General features: G+C 44.6%; 1 protein-coding gene across 5 annotated transcripts in view; it reads right to left on the reverse strand.

The window, feature by feature from the left end:
• Positions 1-16,634: 16,634 nt before the first annotated feature.
• ASAP2 (ArfGAP with SH3 domain, ankyrin repeat and PH domain 2) overlaps positions 16,635-17,774 on the reverse strand; it is a 344,117-nt gene continuing 342,977 nt past the window's right edge. For all 5 annotated transcript variants that reach the window (XM_040348639.1, XM_040348637.1, XM_040348638.1 and 2 more), the window contains one exon: positions 16,635-17,265. In XM_040348639.1, the coding sequence (XP_040204573.1) occupies positions 17,191-17,265 (75 nt within the window). In that variant the 3' untranslated portion in view covers positions 16,635-17,190. The remainder of the gene's footprint in view (positions 17,266-17,774) is intronic.

Here is a 17,774-nt window from a genome sequence, read left to right on the forward strand (position 1 = left end):
CACACCATAATCCCCCCTCCACCAAATGATTTGACCCAGTGCACAAGACAAGGTCCATAAATACATGGATGACTTAGTTTGGGGTGGAGGAACTTGACTTGAGGCAAGCGTCACAATTTTTTTGGTAATGTAGTGTATATATAACCATTCTAAAAAGTTATACCCCATGGAAAATGTTTATTTTTTTTCAACATATGTGAACATTCAAACGGTGCCTAAAGGTGATACACATATAAAACCATAAGTGCAATTTGTATTTTTATTTATTCATCAAAAATGTCAAAATATGTAATTGTGTACTGTGGATAAAGTAAGTACACTGTGGCCTCAGTAGCGGATATTGCCCCCTGTAGCAGAAACAATTTCTTGCAGGTGTTTTGCAACGTTGCCCACCAACATTTATTCTTTGACAGTTTTTACAACTGCTCCATCCATTTAGTTTCAAGATGTTTATGGGTTTCCTTGTATAAACTGCCTGTTTTAGATCCCCTCCCCTCAACATTTCAGTGCGATTTAATTTAGGGCTTTGACTAAACCAGTCCATATTCCTCACTTTTTGAGCCATTCCTCCATGGATTTGTTAGTGTCAATCAAATTGTGTTTTTTTAAAATAACAAACATGTTATACTTACCTCCACTGCTCAGCTTGTTTTGCACAGAGTGGCCCCGAACCTGGTCTTCTGGGGTCCCTTGGCGGCTGTCTCGGCTCCTCCCCAGAAGAACTAACCACCTTCATGCAAGTGAGCTTGCATGGTGGTTAGTTCTTGCGGGCGCGCTCCTGTAATAAAGCTGGCGGTTATAGCTGCTCACTGTATCACTAGCCCCAGTGCGCCGCGTCATTGGATGTGATTGACAGCAGCGTGAGCCAATGGCTGCACTGCTTTAAATCAACCAATGAATAAGCCAAGAAGCCAGCGTTCATGGCGCGGGACTTTCGAGGGGTCAGGTTAGTAAACAGAGGGACTGGGAGGCTGCTAATCCTCTGATGCAATGCATTAAGGTGAAAAAACATATCTATATTTATGGGTTTGAAATGGTGATATATTTACCTTTTCACTGTAACTGATCTGTATTTTCATTAGAGTATTAGAATGAATACACTATGCCAGTTTTATGCCATTTGTTGAAGTATTTAACCTTTATCTTTAGCCACAGTGTGATCTAATGTTTGCCTGTTTAACTATGTTGACAATGTCACCAATTTTGATATAAATCTTTCTGCAATTTTTATAAATCTTCAAATGTTTTTTTGAAACCTATGCTACTTCCTTTGGTACTAGACATGTAATCCATATTACTCATGTATTGCTGTGGCATTAATCTGAATACACACCTATTATACACACAGGGCTCGACAAAATCCGGGCACCACATTGTGACCTGGCGCCAGCGTCCGCCGGTATTTGAGGCTACAGCTTTGCGGCCTCAATTACCGCCCACCGCGATCGTGCGGCGGGGGTGCACGGAGGCACAGGATCCTGTGTCTCTGTGCGCCCCCCCACCGCGCGATCATGGCGGGCCTGCGGCTTTGCGAACTCCCAAGCTTCCTTCTGTGACCTGGCGCCATCTGGTGGTGGCCGTTGGCATTACAAGTAAAACAGAAGTTCTAATGTGTTTTTTTTTCACTGCCATCTCCTTCCCTCTAATTGGAACCCCCAAACATTATATATATTTTTTATTCTAACACCCTAGAGAATTCTGGGTGTTGTCTTATTTTTTTATTAAAAAAAGTGTATTTTTCCCCCAAAAAAGTGCACCTGTAAGACTGCTGCGCAAATACGGTGTGACCAAGTATTGCAACAACAATAGAATTAGAACCCCCAAATATTATATATATATTTTTTATTCTAAGAGAAGGAGATTGTTGGGCAATGAAAACAGGCAGGGAAGCTCCATTAGCATTGCTGGTTGTCTTGAAATACCAACGGCCACCACAAGAGGACGCAAGATTCCAGAAAGCATCATAGGCCTGCAGAAGGCCACAACCTCAATTACCGGCCGGTGCGATCGCGCGTGGGGGGCGCACGGAGACAGGTTTACCCAGATAGGCCGCTAATTCTAGTCGCAATTGCGACCTGGCGCCCGAGTTAGTTGAGCCCTGCTGTAATGAATAGGAATAGTGAACATGAGAGTTCACTAAAAGAGCATAAAACAAATCTGACAGTAAGCAGTGGGGACCTAATTAAAATCTGCTTGTGAAATGTAAAATACAAATAAAAGCGGAGGTCGTAGTAGAGCCTCTACACATGTTATTTTCCTATGTTGCAGAGTTTGGTACATAAAAGACATTTTTATACTGTATGAGGCAAAATCTGTTTTATGTTGCTGTATGTTTAATGGACAGAACTATAGGAATGGTCATTGGCTGTTTTAAAAGTTTCTATACTTTACTACTACTTAAAGTGGAACTCATCCATAAAAGTTTCATTCACGGCACGTGCCGGAAATGTAACACGCTTATTGGTTATGCTCTTAACCAAACTGTCAAACCAGGGGAAAAAAGTGTGGGAACTCCCACCCAAAATTCACTCCGCCACCCAAAAAAAAAAAGTTCTTTCTAAATCCCGCGATAACTCGCGGCAGACCTCCGCAATGTCTCCTGGGGACAATGACAAAAGCCGCACACTACCTGATGAATCCATATACAGGAAGCGGCCAGTAACAAAGAATTACTAAGGTTCGCCTGCCCCTGACAGTGACTCGAGCTGGGAATCCCCGCTTAGTGAAGGATTGGCTCGGCCGGCTCGGCTGCTCTAGTCCTGCAAAGGGAGTTCCTGCTGTGAAAAAAGTGCAGGAACTCCGTTCCCACAGGACTTGAGCCCTGTGTCAAACCATCTAATGGCTGGGGAAAAATGTATATAGAACATATACATCTGATCCCTTCTGTATTAAATTATATTGTAACTGTACTGTTTGCCCCGTGTTGTAAAGCGCTGTGCAAACTGTTGGCGCAATATAAATCCTGTAAAATAATACACAGTTGCGTTTTAAGTGAGTAAAGCTCAAAATCCTTATATATAGCTTTTATTTCTATACATGCAATGCATTGGGGACACGGCACAGTCTATTCCAAATCAGAACATGAAGAAAAATGTTTAAAATTTTCTAATTACTTTACAGAAAGTGAAGAAAAAGGAATATTAGACTTTTCCAAAAAATATTTTTCTTCACAAACGCAAACATTTACTGTATAAACTGAAAAATGCTTGAAGATTTCGCTTTCCTGTGAATCACTGCGCTAATATTGAGTTTTATAAGCACTGTTCCCGAGAACTACTTCACATCTGTGTTGCATGGAGTCCACCAACTTCTGCCACCTGTGAACCGATATTCCAGCCCAGGATGGTTGCACTACATTCCACAAATTCTCTGCATTTCTTGGATTTACCTCAGACTGCATTTTTCATGTCACCCTACAAGTTTTCCATTGGATTAAGGTTCAGGATTGGGCTGGCCACGCCATAACTTTAATCGCGTTGGTCTAGAACCAAGATGCGGCTCGCTTACTGGTGTGTTTGGGGTCTTTGTCTTGTTGAAACACCCATTTCAAGGGCATTTCCTCTTCACAATAAGGCAACATGACCTCTTCAATTATTTTAATGTAGTCAAACTGATCCATAATTCCCGGTATGTGATAAATAGGCCCAACACCATAGTGTGAGAAACATGCCTTTATCTTCAGTGTCCTGTGGCTTGAATTCAGTGTTTGTGGGTCGTCTGACAAACGGTCTGCAGCCCCTATTCCCAAAAAGAACAATCTTGCTTTCCTGACGCATTCATGGCAGCACACACTGGGTTGTGACTCCGCCCCCACAACCTGACAGGATTGGTTAGCTATAAATTTGAAGGGGAGACGCCCCGCACCATTCTCTTTTTTTATCCTCACCTGACAGATTGGACGAACAAGCAAGAAGCATGCCTCTTACCGCAGATCGCCCCAGCAGGTTCAGCCTCTCCTGTTTGGAAGTCCCTCCTGTACAGTCTCTAAATGAGCTTTATGGTGGGAACCCCCGTTCTGGTGGTCTCAGGGGCTCTGGAATTATACTGGCATCTGTAGCAAGCTTTAAAGAAGCTTCAAATCTCGCAGTGGTCCCCACTTTCGCTCTGTCTTTCCTTCCAGTGCAGTGTGTGCTTCCACAGAGGTATTTGTATCATTACATTTGCCACCTAAGGTTAGTCCGTTTTGTACCTTTGCCTGCCTGTTGTTTTTTTCTCAGCTCTGCTGAGCCCTGTGGTTCCTCTGACACCCCATACTCTCGGGGTCACCGCCGCGTACCCCTCAGCGCTCTGCGCATGCACGCAGCTCAGTGATGATGCCGCCGGTCTCCTCTGCCCTCTTCCAAATGGCGGCGCCGTTTAAAAAAAAAAAAAAAAAAGGAAACAGTCCTATCGCTCTGTAGTTCTGGCTGCAGTCCTGCTGCTCTGCTCTACTCAGAGTGAAGATTGCACCAGGTGTGTGCAGGCTCGTCCCAGTTCAGCCTGGGCCAATTGATTACACAAAAAAAAAAGACATAGGAACAAATAGGATAGAAGATATAATACATTTATATATTAATTTATAACATATTGTAGGAGAAAGTATATCCATAATTAAACAATTAATATAATCCAAAAAATAAAAAATAAAATAAGGATAGATATATGTATATAAAATTATTATATTTAATAAATAGAAATGTTGGGGGGGGACATATTGTAATGTTTTCCCTTCTCTCTTTTTTCCCACCTTTCCGGGCTGTCTCCCTGCTATCCTCATGGGGGCCACTGCCCTCGCAGACCACCATCAGCTGACCAGGTATATAGGCCGTCCAGAAGGTGGTAAGTAGAGAAGAGACAAAAAAGAGAGCTTGGCCACTGACGCTACAGTTTTGGTAGCCCTATCGGGTCAAAAGACGCAAGTTTGCGGCACAGAGGGAGATTCTAGCCATGCTTCCGGCAGAAGGCGCAAGAAGTCACTCAAGGTTACCCTCTTGCTTTCTTCAATCAAGGCATAGCCGCTCGCGTCACAGCCACTCCTGTCATAGTCGGTTCCACCGCAGACGATTACCTTCATCCCAGATGGAGCTATCTTACCCGCACCACAGCAAATGTTTGCAAAATATGCGGGGCGCCAGCCTTGCCAGGGGAATTGGCCTGCCGCTCGTGCTTCATTGAAGTAACCAAGGATTCGGAGGCCAGAGTATATACTGAGCTCCTAGGAGAATCGCACAGGGATCAATTGTGGGCGATCCTTCCCCAAGCACATCGCCCAGCACCCGGCCGTTACGCCAGGCTGCAAAAACCCTCTCTAAGAATGAGGAGTGTGAGCAGGCGTCGGACTGTCTCTTCTTTAGTTGAACCATTTGCCCATTCAGTCGAGGAAGCGATCGGCTGGGAAGAGGTTATGGCAGAACCTCTGAAGGTTCAGAAATATTTCCTGGTGCTGAAAAGGGGGTCCTGAATCATTTCCCTTCATCAAAGAGCTGGAAAACCTCATAAAGGATGAGTGGGGGAGATCGCATAAGCGGCCCAGTATGAGCAACAAGTTTGCAGATTGTACCCCTTGTGGGAGTCTAGGATCAATTCTTTGATCAATGCAACTACGGTCGATTCATCTTTAATGCGACTCGCTAGAGACGTTTCTCTACCGATTGAAGATGCAGTTACCATCCGGGACGTTCTTGATCGTGAAATCAATATAGAACTGAAGGAAGCCTGCTCCACGACAGGAGACGCTAGTAGGCCGGCTATCACCACGGCGGCAGTAGCTAAAACTATCGCTGCATGGGCGGCTAACGTTGAGAATTCCATTCTAGAAGGAGCCGACCAGGGGAAGATATTCTCCTCCCTGCAGGGAAATTAAGTTGGCTTACGGCTCCTGAGGGGGCGACTTCATGACTGGGAAGAGCCTTATGGCTGAGACCCTGGATAGCGGAGACAGCATCAAAATCTACTGGTGCAAAACTCCATATGGCGGCTCAAGTGTATTTGGCACAAAGATGGACTTGGCCATCTCCAAGGTTACCGGGGGAAAATCCGGGCTGATTCCCTCCGATAGGAGACCAGAGCCCCAGAAGGGCCCCGCTTAGACGCGATCTTCCTGTCAAGTACAGGGATGCTAGATCCTACCGTCCCGGCAGGAAATTTAGGAGGGACTGGAAGACTCGACCCTCCTTCATGTATTTACAGTAAGCCAAGGCTATCACAGCCGGGGAACAGCAGAAGTCCTTTTTGAGGGTCCGTCTGCCCACCCAGCTCAGGTGGGCACCAGACTCAAGAGATTCGCTCGGATATGGGCAACTCGTATAACAGATTCATGGACACTATCCTCTATCAAGACCGGTCACAATTGGAAATTCATGGGCACATTGCCAGGGAACACATTCCAGCCTACCAAGTACCTCCGCACCAGAAAGGGAGGGGGTTTTATTCCCCTTTATTTCTGGTACAAAAAAAAAAAAAAAACAGGGGATCTACGTCCAGTCCTGGACCTAAAGAGGTTCAACAGACGATCAAAATAGAGGCCCTCAGATTGGAAAAGCCTTCAGTCCATTTTGTTGACAGTGGACGTGGGAGACTGGATGCTATCTCCTAGATTTTTCGGACGTTTACCTTCACGTCCCGATCATCCCGCCTTCCAGAGGTCCCTTCGGTTCTCAATCTATCAATCTCATTTCCAATTTTGGTGCCCCCCATTCGGCATCGCCTCAGCACCCAGAGCATTCAGCAAGTCAGGGTGTTCCTAGGGGCAGAATAATATACCAGGTTGTACCGGGTGCAACTCCCTCGAGAGGCTGAAGCCCTTACTCCAGAAGGTACAGAATCTGCTATCATCCAGACGTCTACTGTCAGAGCCTGCCTCAGTACCCGGGGGTCCATGTCAGCATCCATATCTTTGATACAGTGACCCCTGTGACACATGCAAGTCTTACAGAACTCCTTTCTCAGGCAGTGGAATGGAACATCAATACTCCAAACCATTCACATCCCGAACTGGGTAAAGCAATTAGTATGGTGGTGGACACACCCGTCCAACCTCAGGGAGTCCATTCCAATAGTTCCCCCAAGTCCAGAAGTAGTAACATCGGACGCCAGCCAGGGGGGATGGGGTCCACACCATCTAGACCAAGTAGCCCAAGGACAGTGGCACTTTCGGGCTCAGGGCATAGTGTCAAATATTTTAGCGCTCAGAGCAGCCTTTCAGGCTCTCCTGGCCGTTGCGCCTCTTCTAGAGGGGAAGAGTGTCCTGATCAGGATGGACAACAAGTAGCGGTGTCATGTATCCAGATACAGGGGGGCATCAGGAGTCGCACGCTTCAAGAGGAAGTTTGCCCATATTGGAAAGGGCACAAGTGCACCTGTTAGATCTATGGGCAGTGTACGTCCCGGCAACACAGAATTCGTTGGCCAACTACCTAAGCCGAGATACACTTTCAAACAACGAATGGTCCCTGAACCAACAGGTATTCTCCATTCTTACGAAAACTTGTGGAATACCAGAAGTCGACCTAGCGGCCACGCCAAAGAACTCCAAGTGTCAGAGGTTCCTGTCCAGAGCCCACTTTCCATCAGCCGAAGGGACAAACTGCCTAGCTCTTCCATGGAGCTTCGAGCTGGGGTACATTTTTCTTCCAACTTCTCGGATTACAAGATTCCTGTCCCGACTTCGGAGGTCCTCAGCCACGGTTATTGTACTAATACCGTTCCGACCGAGGAGGCCATGGTTTACGACCCTGCTACAACTAGGTACGCGGCCTCCAATACATCTTCCAGTAACCTGGGATCTCATACATCAGAGGCAATTCTTCCATCCAGTCCAGAGAAGCTGCATTTGCCAGCTTGGAAGTTGAGAGGGCTAGGTATGGGGAACTAGGATACTCTCAGGAGGTAATATCAACCTTATTACAAGCTCTAAGGAGCTCCACTGATGTCACCTATACTAGGATCTGGGAGAGGTTTGTGTCGTCGCAGCAAAGAGATTGGAATCCCATCTCAAATTCTTGAATTTCTTCAGTCAGGGCTTAACAAGGGCCCGAGCCCGGGTACCCTGAAGGTGCAAGTATCCGCCCTTTCAGCCATGACGGGTACTAGATGGGCTCTTCATCATCCGGTCACTCTGTTCCTCAGGGCCTGCGTAAGATCAGACCACCTAGGAGGCCAGCCTTTCCAACAGGGCATCTCTGTGTAGTACTCGAGGCCCTGTCCAATCCACCCTTTTCTCCATTCAACTTAGTCTCACCGTGGAACCTAGCTCTGAAGATGGCTTCCCGTATTGTGATCACCTCAGCTAAGAGGACGTCGGAGATACAAGCACTTATGGCTACGGAACCCCTATTTAGTGTTCTCCCCTGACAGAGTGGTTCTGAAGCCCTCAGACCATTTTTATCCAAGGGTAACTTCCTCCTTTCATTATAACCAGGACATCGTCCTTCCATCTTTTACTAATGAGAGGGGCGAGTCCCATGCCTAGGATGTCAAACCTACCATCTCCAGTTACTTCACAGCTACATCTCAGGAAGACGGATTCTGTCTTAATTATCCCACACGGGAGCAGACGAGGTCAGCCAGCTACCTCCCGTACCATTACCTCTTGGTTGTTAGTGCTATCGCGGAGACCTATTCCATCCAGCAACTTACGACTCCTAAAGAGCATTAGGGCTCATTCGACAGGGGCAGTGGCCACTTCTTGGGCAGCATATTGCGAGATTTCACCGGAAACCATAGGCAGAGCAGCAACTTGGTCTTCCCAACACATCTTAATTTCTCACTACAGAGTGGATTCTGCTCTCCTGGCTACCGTCGACTTTGGCAGATCTGTTCTTAGAGCCAATTCCTCAGCACTATAGAGAATAAATATTACTGTTTTCTTGCACCCTCCCGACTGGCGAGTTATTTCCCAGTGTGTGCTGCCATGAATGCGTCAGGAAAACGGAAAATTGTATACTCACCTTTCCGTAATTTTCCTTTCCTGACGCATCTTCATGGCAGCACACAGATGCCCGCCCTATTGTTTTATGATGATATATACAGAGAATGGTGCGGGGCGTCTCCCCTTCAAATTTATAGCTAACCAATCCTGTCAGGTTGTGGGGGCGGAGTCACAACCCAGTGTGTGCTGCCATGAAGATGCGTCAGGAAAGGAAAATTACGGAAAGGTGAGTATACAATTTTCCGTTTTCATCAGTCCACAAAATGTTGGCCATTTCTCTTAGGCCAGCCAATGTGCAAATTGTAACCTCCTTAGCATGTAGTTTTTTTCAACAATTGGAGTTTGTGGGGGCTTCTTGCTGATAGCTTGGCTTCACATAGGGTTCTTCTAATTGTTACAGTACTCACAGGTAAGGTTAGACCTTCTTTAGTCACCCTGATCTGATCATTGGCCAAGCCTTATTTTTGGCCATTCTTCGATCTATTAGAATGGTAGTTTTTTGTTTTCTTCCATGTTTTTCTGGTTTTGGTTGTCATTTTAAAGCATTTGAGATAATGTTAGCTGAGCAGCCTATCAGTTTCTGTACTTCTTTAGATGTTTTCCCCTCTCCAATCAACATTTTAATCAAAAGTAAGCTGTTCTTTACAATGTCTGGAACGACCCATTTTACTCAGATTTCCAGAGAGAAATGCACTATACCCAGCATGTACAACATTTGCTGCCTTCATCCTTAACCACTTGCCGCCCGCCAATGACAGATTGATGTCGGCAAAGTGGTTGTAGAATCCTGACCGGACGTCATATGACGTCCTCAGGATTCTGAGCCGCTGCGCGCCCCCGGGGGCGCGCATCGCAGCGATCGTTGTTGCAGGGTGTCAGTCTGACACCCCGCAACACCGACCTCGGTAAAGAGTCTCTTTACCACGTGATCAGCCGTGTCCAACCACGGCTGATCACGATGTAAACAGGAAGAGCCGTTGACGGCTCTTCCTCACTCGCGTCTGACAGACGCGAGTAGAGGAGAGCCGAACGGCTGCTCTCCTGACAGGGGGGGGGTTCGCGCTGATTGTTTATCAGCGCAGCCCCCCCTCGGATCGCCACATGGATCACCAGGGAAGCCCACCCTGGACCACCAGGGAAGGGCAAACTGAAAAAAATGCCCCAAAAAAATAAATAAAAAAAATGCTAAAAGGCTGAAAAAAAAACAAAAAAAAAATAAAAGATGCCAATCAGTGCCCACAAATGGGCACTGACTGGCAACATAGGTGCCGCCCCACAGTGTCCATCAGTGCCACCCCACAGTGTCCATCAGTGCCACCCCCACAGTGCCCATCCATGCCCAGTGCCCACCTATCAATGTCCATCAGTGCCGCCCATGTGTGCCCATCAGTGCCGCCCATGTGTGCCCATCAGTGCCGCCCATGTGTACTCAGTGCCGCCTATGTGTGCCCATCAGTGCCACCTATGTGTGCCCATCAGTGCCGCCAATCAGTGCCACCTTATCTGTGCCCGTCAGTACTACCTCATCGATGTCCATCAGTGCCATCTCATCAGTGCCGCCATATCAGTGCCCGTAATTGAAAGAGAAAACTTACTTATTTACCAAAAAATTAACAGAAAAAAATAAAAACAATTTTTTTTTTCTAAATTTTTAGTCTTTTTTTAGTTGTTGCGCAAAAAAAAAAAAATCGCAGAGGTCATCAAATACCACCAAAAGAAAGCTCTATTTGTGGGGAAAAAAGGACACCAATTTTGCTTGGGTACAATGTAGCATGACCGCGCAATTGCCATTCAAAGTGCGACAGTGCTGAAAGCTGAAAATTGGCTTGGGCGGGAAGGTACGTAAGTGCCCAGTATGGAAGTGGTTAAACAAGGACCACCTGTGTGACATCTGTTTTATCACAGACTGAATGACCTCACTAATTGAACTCCACACAGCTATTATTTTAAACACGTCCCTTTTAATTAATGACTCAATTACGCAGAATCAGCAGCATGCATGTAATGACTGTTGGTTTTCTACTACTAGTAAATTATTTGCCAAGTAGAAATATAATTTATACCAAAAACAGTACTGTAATTGATCTGGTTAGTGATGTTGGACTGCTATTATTTAACACAGTTGTATCTTATCCTTTCTTTGTATTTGGCTGTTTGTTTGAATCCAAACACCATCATGCAACACTTGTGAATACTTACCTGGAACAAGTGACATGATAGTATCTTCTTGGGGGTGGTTAGACAAAATGTATTGTTGTCCCTTTCACCACTGCCACCTTGTACACTTGAGTGACAAGTGAATCAGGAGTAGATGGTATTTTCACCACGTAGGCAGCGATGGAAGGCAACAACTAAACACTGTCACCCCCCCCCCCCCCCCCCAAATAAAAATCTGAACCAACCAAAAAAGATATGATAGTTTGGGATTATACAGCTTTGTTCTATAGGGCGATTGTTGAGTATGTTGTGAAATACTTAAGTCTTATCTTTCTGCGGTCATTTTATTTGCCTTACATCTATTAATATAAGGTCACAAATATTTATTCTAAATGAAGTGGATTTAAAAATAAAATACTTATTTTGGATTTTGACACTATTATGAAACAAGAAGGTGGTTTGCAGAAATTAAGCCTTTGTGGGGTTTTTTTTCTTTGCCATCGCATCATCAACCTTGAGCATATTAAATATACAGAGGAATGCGTCATTAAAATTCAAGCAACTCATTTGGTGTTAAAGGAATCATAGCAGATTTCCATATGCTGAAATATTGAAGAAAAACAAAAACTCCCTCTTTAATGGCCACGGCAGGCACAGGAAATCCGATTTAACAATGGTATATAGGACAGCATTTCTAGCTGTGGCCATCATGAGTAAGGCCAGATGATATATGTAGCATTTACTTCCGGAATCCATCTTCACTTAGCTCAGGCAGGCTGGAGGGTGTGCCTAGCTTAGAAAGTCCCCTCCTCCAAGTGAAGAAAAAAAAATATGGAAAAGAAAATATTGCAAGTAAGCGCAGTATTGTGCTTTTACCTGCAATTTTTAAGCCCAACTCCAAGTAATTATTATTGCAGTGGGGGCTGCGCCAACTCTGCATGGGTTAACTGCTCATTTTGACTAGGGAAGAGGAGAAGCTTCCTTACTTACGGAACCTCCACTCCTCCAGCAGATGGTGCTCCCCCATGCTTCAGCGATGGACTATCCCTCTGTGTTCTCACATTCATTTCAGAGCTATGGCCCCTCATTGGTGTTAATGACGTCAGGATTTTAGGCAGCCCATAGACCAGGGGTGCCCAACCTTTTGAAGCGCAAGGGCCACTTAAGCGACTTGGTAACTGGTCACAAGCCACAATAAACAGAGCAGGCGGATGGTAGGTCCATGTTTGCTTTGCATATGCAGAGCGAACACGGACACAGCCCAATATACTCTTTTTTTGCGGATCAGATTGGAGGTAGGACACAAGTCGGTTTACATCTGCCACTCAAAGGTGAATGGAGGGTCCTATTGGGTCGGACTGACCATGTGAAAGGGGCCCAAAGCTGCTTTTTACATTGATGCCCTGCGGTTTACCAACGCAGTGTACCTTTGGCTTTCATGCACTTTGCAATAGACTTCTATTATATTCTTCAGGTTTGATGCATTTTCAGAAAGTTCACCAAACTCGCAGGTAATAACAGAAGTCTATGGCTCAGTGCAGGTAACCCGCAGGTGCAATGCGCTCATCTGCGGGTCACTTTGAAAGCAGCCCAGTAACCACTGCAGAACAGATATGCCCATATATACACTTTGATTTTAGTAATAAACTGACCTTTAATAAAAGTATTCTATTCTATGCCATCCCAGAGCAGGAGGTCGCGGGCCACATCAGAGGGCTCCATGGGCCACATATGGCCCCCAGGCCACTGGTTGGGCACCCCTGCCATAGACGATGCAAATATTTTTCCTGCAACCCGAAAGTTCACACTATTCCCCCATCATCACAATATTGACAGGGGAAAGCATCCATATAGCAGTCGCTTGCGATAATCAGAAGCAAATTTGGCAGGCTGGTTGTACACAAGTTGATCAACTGTTCGAATCTCAGCCGGTTCAGCAGGAACGTTAATTGGCCAACCCTAGACTGGTGGAGCATGGGGGAAGAAGATGCTGTGGGGACCGGTTGAAAAGCGGAAGATCCATTAAGCAAATCTGCTTTTCTTTGTCGCCTAGATCTAAATGATTAAAACAGGTGCATCCGAGCTACTACCTCCTATGCAATGCCTGGTGAGCATCAAGAACACAGTACTCAGCCTGTGAAGGCTATGTAAACTTCCATATAGTTCATGCAAAAAGGGAGAAAGGATGGTGCCACGGAAGTCGGCTAAAACATTGTTTTATTAATGCATGTGAATAGCAGTAAAAAAGAAATCCAATGTGTTTCAGCCGTCAGGCCATGATTAAGGCCTGATGGCCAAAACGCATTGGTTTTCTTTTTGACTGCTATTCACATGCAATAATAAAACAATGTTTTAGCCGACTTCCGTGGCACAAGCCTTTCTCCCTTATTGCATAGATCGAAATGACCATTTAACCCTTGCAGTGCGAGCACAGCTCCACTGCAATGGATAACTTTATCGTTTCCAAGAGTTTGACTTTAAAGCTGGTGACAGGGTCTCTTTACGCCTATCCATTTTTAGGTGCAAGGCTAGGCATATGTTTAGGTATAACTGGCTAAAGTTTTCGAGTACACCCAAAGAAATGGAATAAAGAAGAGGTTAAGCATACCACATAAAACCCATCCTAAAGTAGAACTGTGTCAGACTATGGGCATTTAAGTATTTACATATTCCTAACAATCGGTTAATAATGTTTAAAATGACCCCTCATTGACAGTGCATCTGCAGGCACTGTGAAATAATTCATTCTCACTCATAGCAAAACGTACCGTTTCAAAGTGAGTATGCAAAATAACCCAGTGAATCACACCTGATATGCATACTTCTTCCAGGTCAGTGAAACGGAACGTACTGATGGTATGAAGGAAGTCAGAATGACATCTTATGGGAACCTGTGCAGTACAACAGTCCAGATCTCATATGTCCTCTAATTTGACATGGCTATAATATAATATCAGCCTATAACATCTGGCTACATTTGCACTATACACTAGAGGTTCTGGACATAAAACTGGTCGGAGGGGGCAAAAAGCAATGATTTGCAAGGCTCTGGCCACTATCCAGAAATCATTTTATTTTTGGGATGTGTGCTGTAGGAAGATGTGTGAATGCCTTCTGTCAAAGTTTTTTTATGCCATCGGTGCTTGAAGGAGAAATGCTTTTAGATATGAAAGACATAATTGAGAGGCTCATATTACCGGTAGTTGCATAGAAAAGCTCAATTTGCAGACGATATACAATGACAGGGAAGTCACTGAGCAGTTCACCAGATGTATCGAGATCAGATCTCCATGCAGGCACTACTGGTCTGTCTGACACCAATAATAAAACTTCCAAGAATGCCCAGTGCTCTCAGTGAGGCATGTGGTTTTCCAAGACTGCCCACAGAAAGACCTTGTACCAATAATGGGAGGAGATGAGACAGCTTCTGTCTGCCCTATCATTAGAACATCAGCAATATTACCATTTGTGCATAAGTCGGAAAATTGATATATCCATGAATACAGTGTGTATCTTTTATAACTGCCTGGGAGTTCAGATTTAATACAATAAATGTAAATACACAGTGCAGCGCTAATATTAATAAGTCCATATATCAAAACACCAATATGTGAGGTCTTCAGTGGTGCCGGATAACATTCATGCAGGTGACTCCGTGGGTAAACCTCCACCAATAGAAAAAATGGCCTCTCACCTCCCAGCGTGGACCCTTGGTTACAGAGGGTCATACACGCTTTCCCTTACAGGGTATATTGAAGTATTGGCAGTCAGCAAGGATGGTGAGAAATCCTGACATGCTCCTCCCGGTATAATGGACGGGTGCTCAAACTTCAGATAAAGGAGAGGGAAAGCAATCTCCGGAGACACAAGGTGAAGCACTGAAACCTAGTGCTTGGTGAACATGTGTGTGCACCGAGTCAGTGATAGCTGCGGGTGACGTCACGGGACTTCCGTCGGTCCGTACGCGTTACGTCCCGGGGGGCGGGACTTTGTCAGCGCATACGGAAATAACGGCGACACCCAATTTATATAACGCAAGCCAGTGGCCATGATAACAAGTAGCCGCATCACATGGTGTAACACTAAGGCGGAGCAACACTTATCCGGAAAAGCCCCGGAAGTGTCCCCATATACCTAAAATAAGCTAGAGACGCCCGCTGCCAAACAGCTTGTAAGGACACATCACCTATTAAATCAATTAGCTTTTATACATAAGATAAGTTAAAACAGTAAGAAAAAACAAGAAGAAATTACTCTTGCCCAAAGAGCAACATAATCCAATATCAAATATGGGATTGAATAAAACTACAAAATTTCTAAGGACATATAAATATGAAATCACATGACGTAATCCACGGCCATCCTTTACAATGCCATAATTGTGAATAAATTAACAATCAAATATATAACAATTTAATGTCAAAAATCAACCTTTAATCCAGCAGGAATGAAAACCTTAGTCTCATGTATCCAGTACGATTCCCTACAGCCAAGTTGGTGTATACAATTTCCCCCCAGCGTAGCCGTAGGGAATCACACTGGATACATGAGACCAAGGTTTTAATTCCTGCTGGATTAAAATGTTAATTTTGACATTTAATTGTTTTTTATCTGACCTTTAATTTATTAACAATTATGGCATTGTAAAGGATGGCCGTGGACTACGTCATGTGATTTCATATTCATATGTCCTTAGAAATCTAGTAGTTTTATTCAATCACATATTTGATATTGGGTTATGTTGCTCTTTAAAGCAAGAGGAAATTCTTCTTGTTTTTTATTGTTAATGTTTTAACTTATCTTATGTATAAAAAAAAGCCAATTGATTTAATAGGTGATGTGTCCTTGCAAGCTGTTTGGCAGCAGGCGTCTCTAGCTTATTTTAGGTATATGGAGACACTTTCGGGGCTCTTCCGGCTCCCTGTTATCATGGCAACTGGCTTGCGCTATATAAATCAAGTGTCGATGTTATTACCGTATCCGCTGACAAAGTCCTGCTCCCTGGGATGTAACTCGTACGGATAGACGGAAGTCACGTGACGTCATCCGTGGCCATCGCTGGCTTAATGCACACATGCATGTTCACCAAGCACTGGGTTTCAGTGTTCCACTTTGTGGCTCCGGAGATTGCTTTACTCCTCCTTTATCGGAAGTCTGAGCACTCGCCCAGTATACCGGGAGGAGCGTGTCAAGATTTCTCATCATCCTTGCTGACTGCCGATACTTCAATATACCCTGTAACGGAATGCGTGTATGACCCTCTGTAACCAAGGGTTCATGCTGGGAGTTGAGAGGACATTTTTTCTATTGATGGTTTACCCACAGAGTCACCTGCATGAATGTTATCCGGCACCACTGAAGACACCACATATTGGTGTTTTGATATATGGACTTATTAATATTAGCACTGCACTGTCTATTTACATTATACTTAATGGGATTTGAATATTTGACCCTTGGTGTTCAGCAGCTTAAAGAGGGTTATTGGATGTATTGCGCTGGTTGTTTTCTTTTCTATATGTTAATACAAGAAATGACTCGAAAATCTAAAATGATCACTCCAAATTCAAAGTAGGCAGCATAAAGGTTTATTCGATTTGTCTGGTTATTTTTTTAGCAAATCACACAGAGCTAAACGATTAGTTCCATAAAAAAGTAAAGTTATTATATAGAAAAACATTTTTTCCCCTAAGAGTTGTTAACCCATTAGCTGCAGATGAGTCTATAGTGCATTGCCCTGCAATGTATTTAAATTCCTCTTTAACAAGGAGTGGGATCTATGGACAGAGACACCATTACTAAACCATTAATCATAGAAAGTCAGGGTCATATAAAAGATCCTGGGAGTTTAAGACTGCAGAAATCTCTAGAGTTCAACAAGAATATCTACATCCGATTGGCAACAAACTTCCGTACAGGAACAATAAATATACACTGAAGTGGGAGTCTCGGCAAAAGCCTCTCCTCTGTACCTCTGACAGCAGGAGTGTGGAAAGGTAATGAACAGAGGTAAGAGATCAGCTGCCAGTCATGGAACGTGGCTCTAGCGCTTCAATATTCTCTATGGCGCTGGAGGTCCTCTGCTCAGCTGGACTCAGACATAGGTCCTCGTAGTCCCGGATGGCTTATTCTACAAAGAAGTGTACAAAGGACACAGGAAATGCACCTCGTCGTGATGGCTCGCCATCTATATGTCCAATCTGTGAAGTAAATTTAGATATAAAATAAGTCTGTGCCAAACAATACAATCCTACTAGATGAAGTAACATGGGTGGCTAAAAACTACCGTAATTCCAGACATTGATTTAAAGTGTTTTTTTTTTATTTTATTATTTTTTAAAAGACTGTGGGGCAGATCCACAGAGCGAGTACGCCGGCGTATCTACTGATACGCCGGCGTACTTTCAAATTACCCGCGTCGTATCTCTGTTTTGAATCCTCAAACCAAGATACGACGGCATCTGGGTTAGATCTGACAGGCGTACGTCTTCGGATCTAAGATGCAATTCTTTGGCGTCCGCTGGGTGGCGTTCACGTAGTTTTCCGTGTCGAGTATGCAAATTAGCTATTTCCGACGATCCACGAACGTACGAGCGGCCGTCGCATTCTTTTATGTCGTTTCCGTTCGGCTTTTTCCGGCGTATAGTTAAAGCTGCTATTTCGTGGCCTATAGGTACACCAGCTATGTTAAGTATGGCCGTCGTTCCCG

Source organism: Rana temporaria, chromosome 4 (assembly GCF_905171775.1).
Source record: "Rana temporaria chromosome 4, aRanTem1.1, whole genome shotgun sequence".
Lineage (NCBI taxonomy): Eukaryota > Metazoa > Chordata > Amphibia > Anura > Ranidae > Rana > Rana temporaria.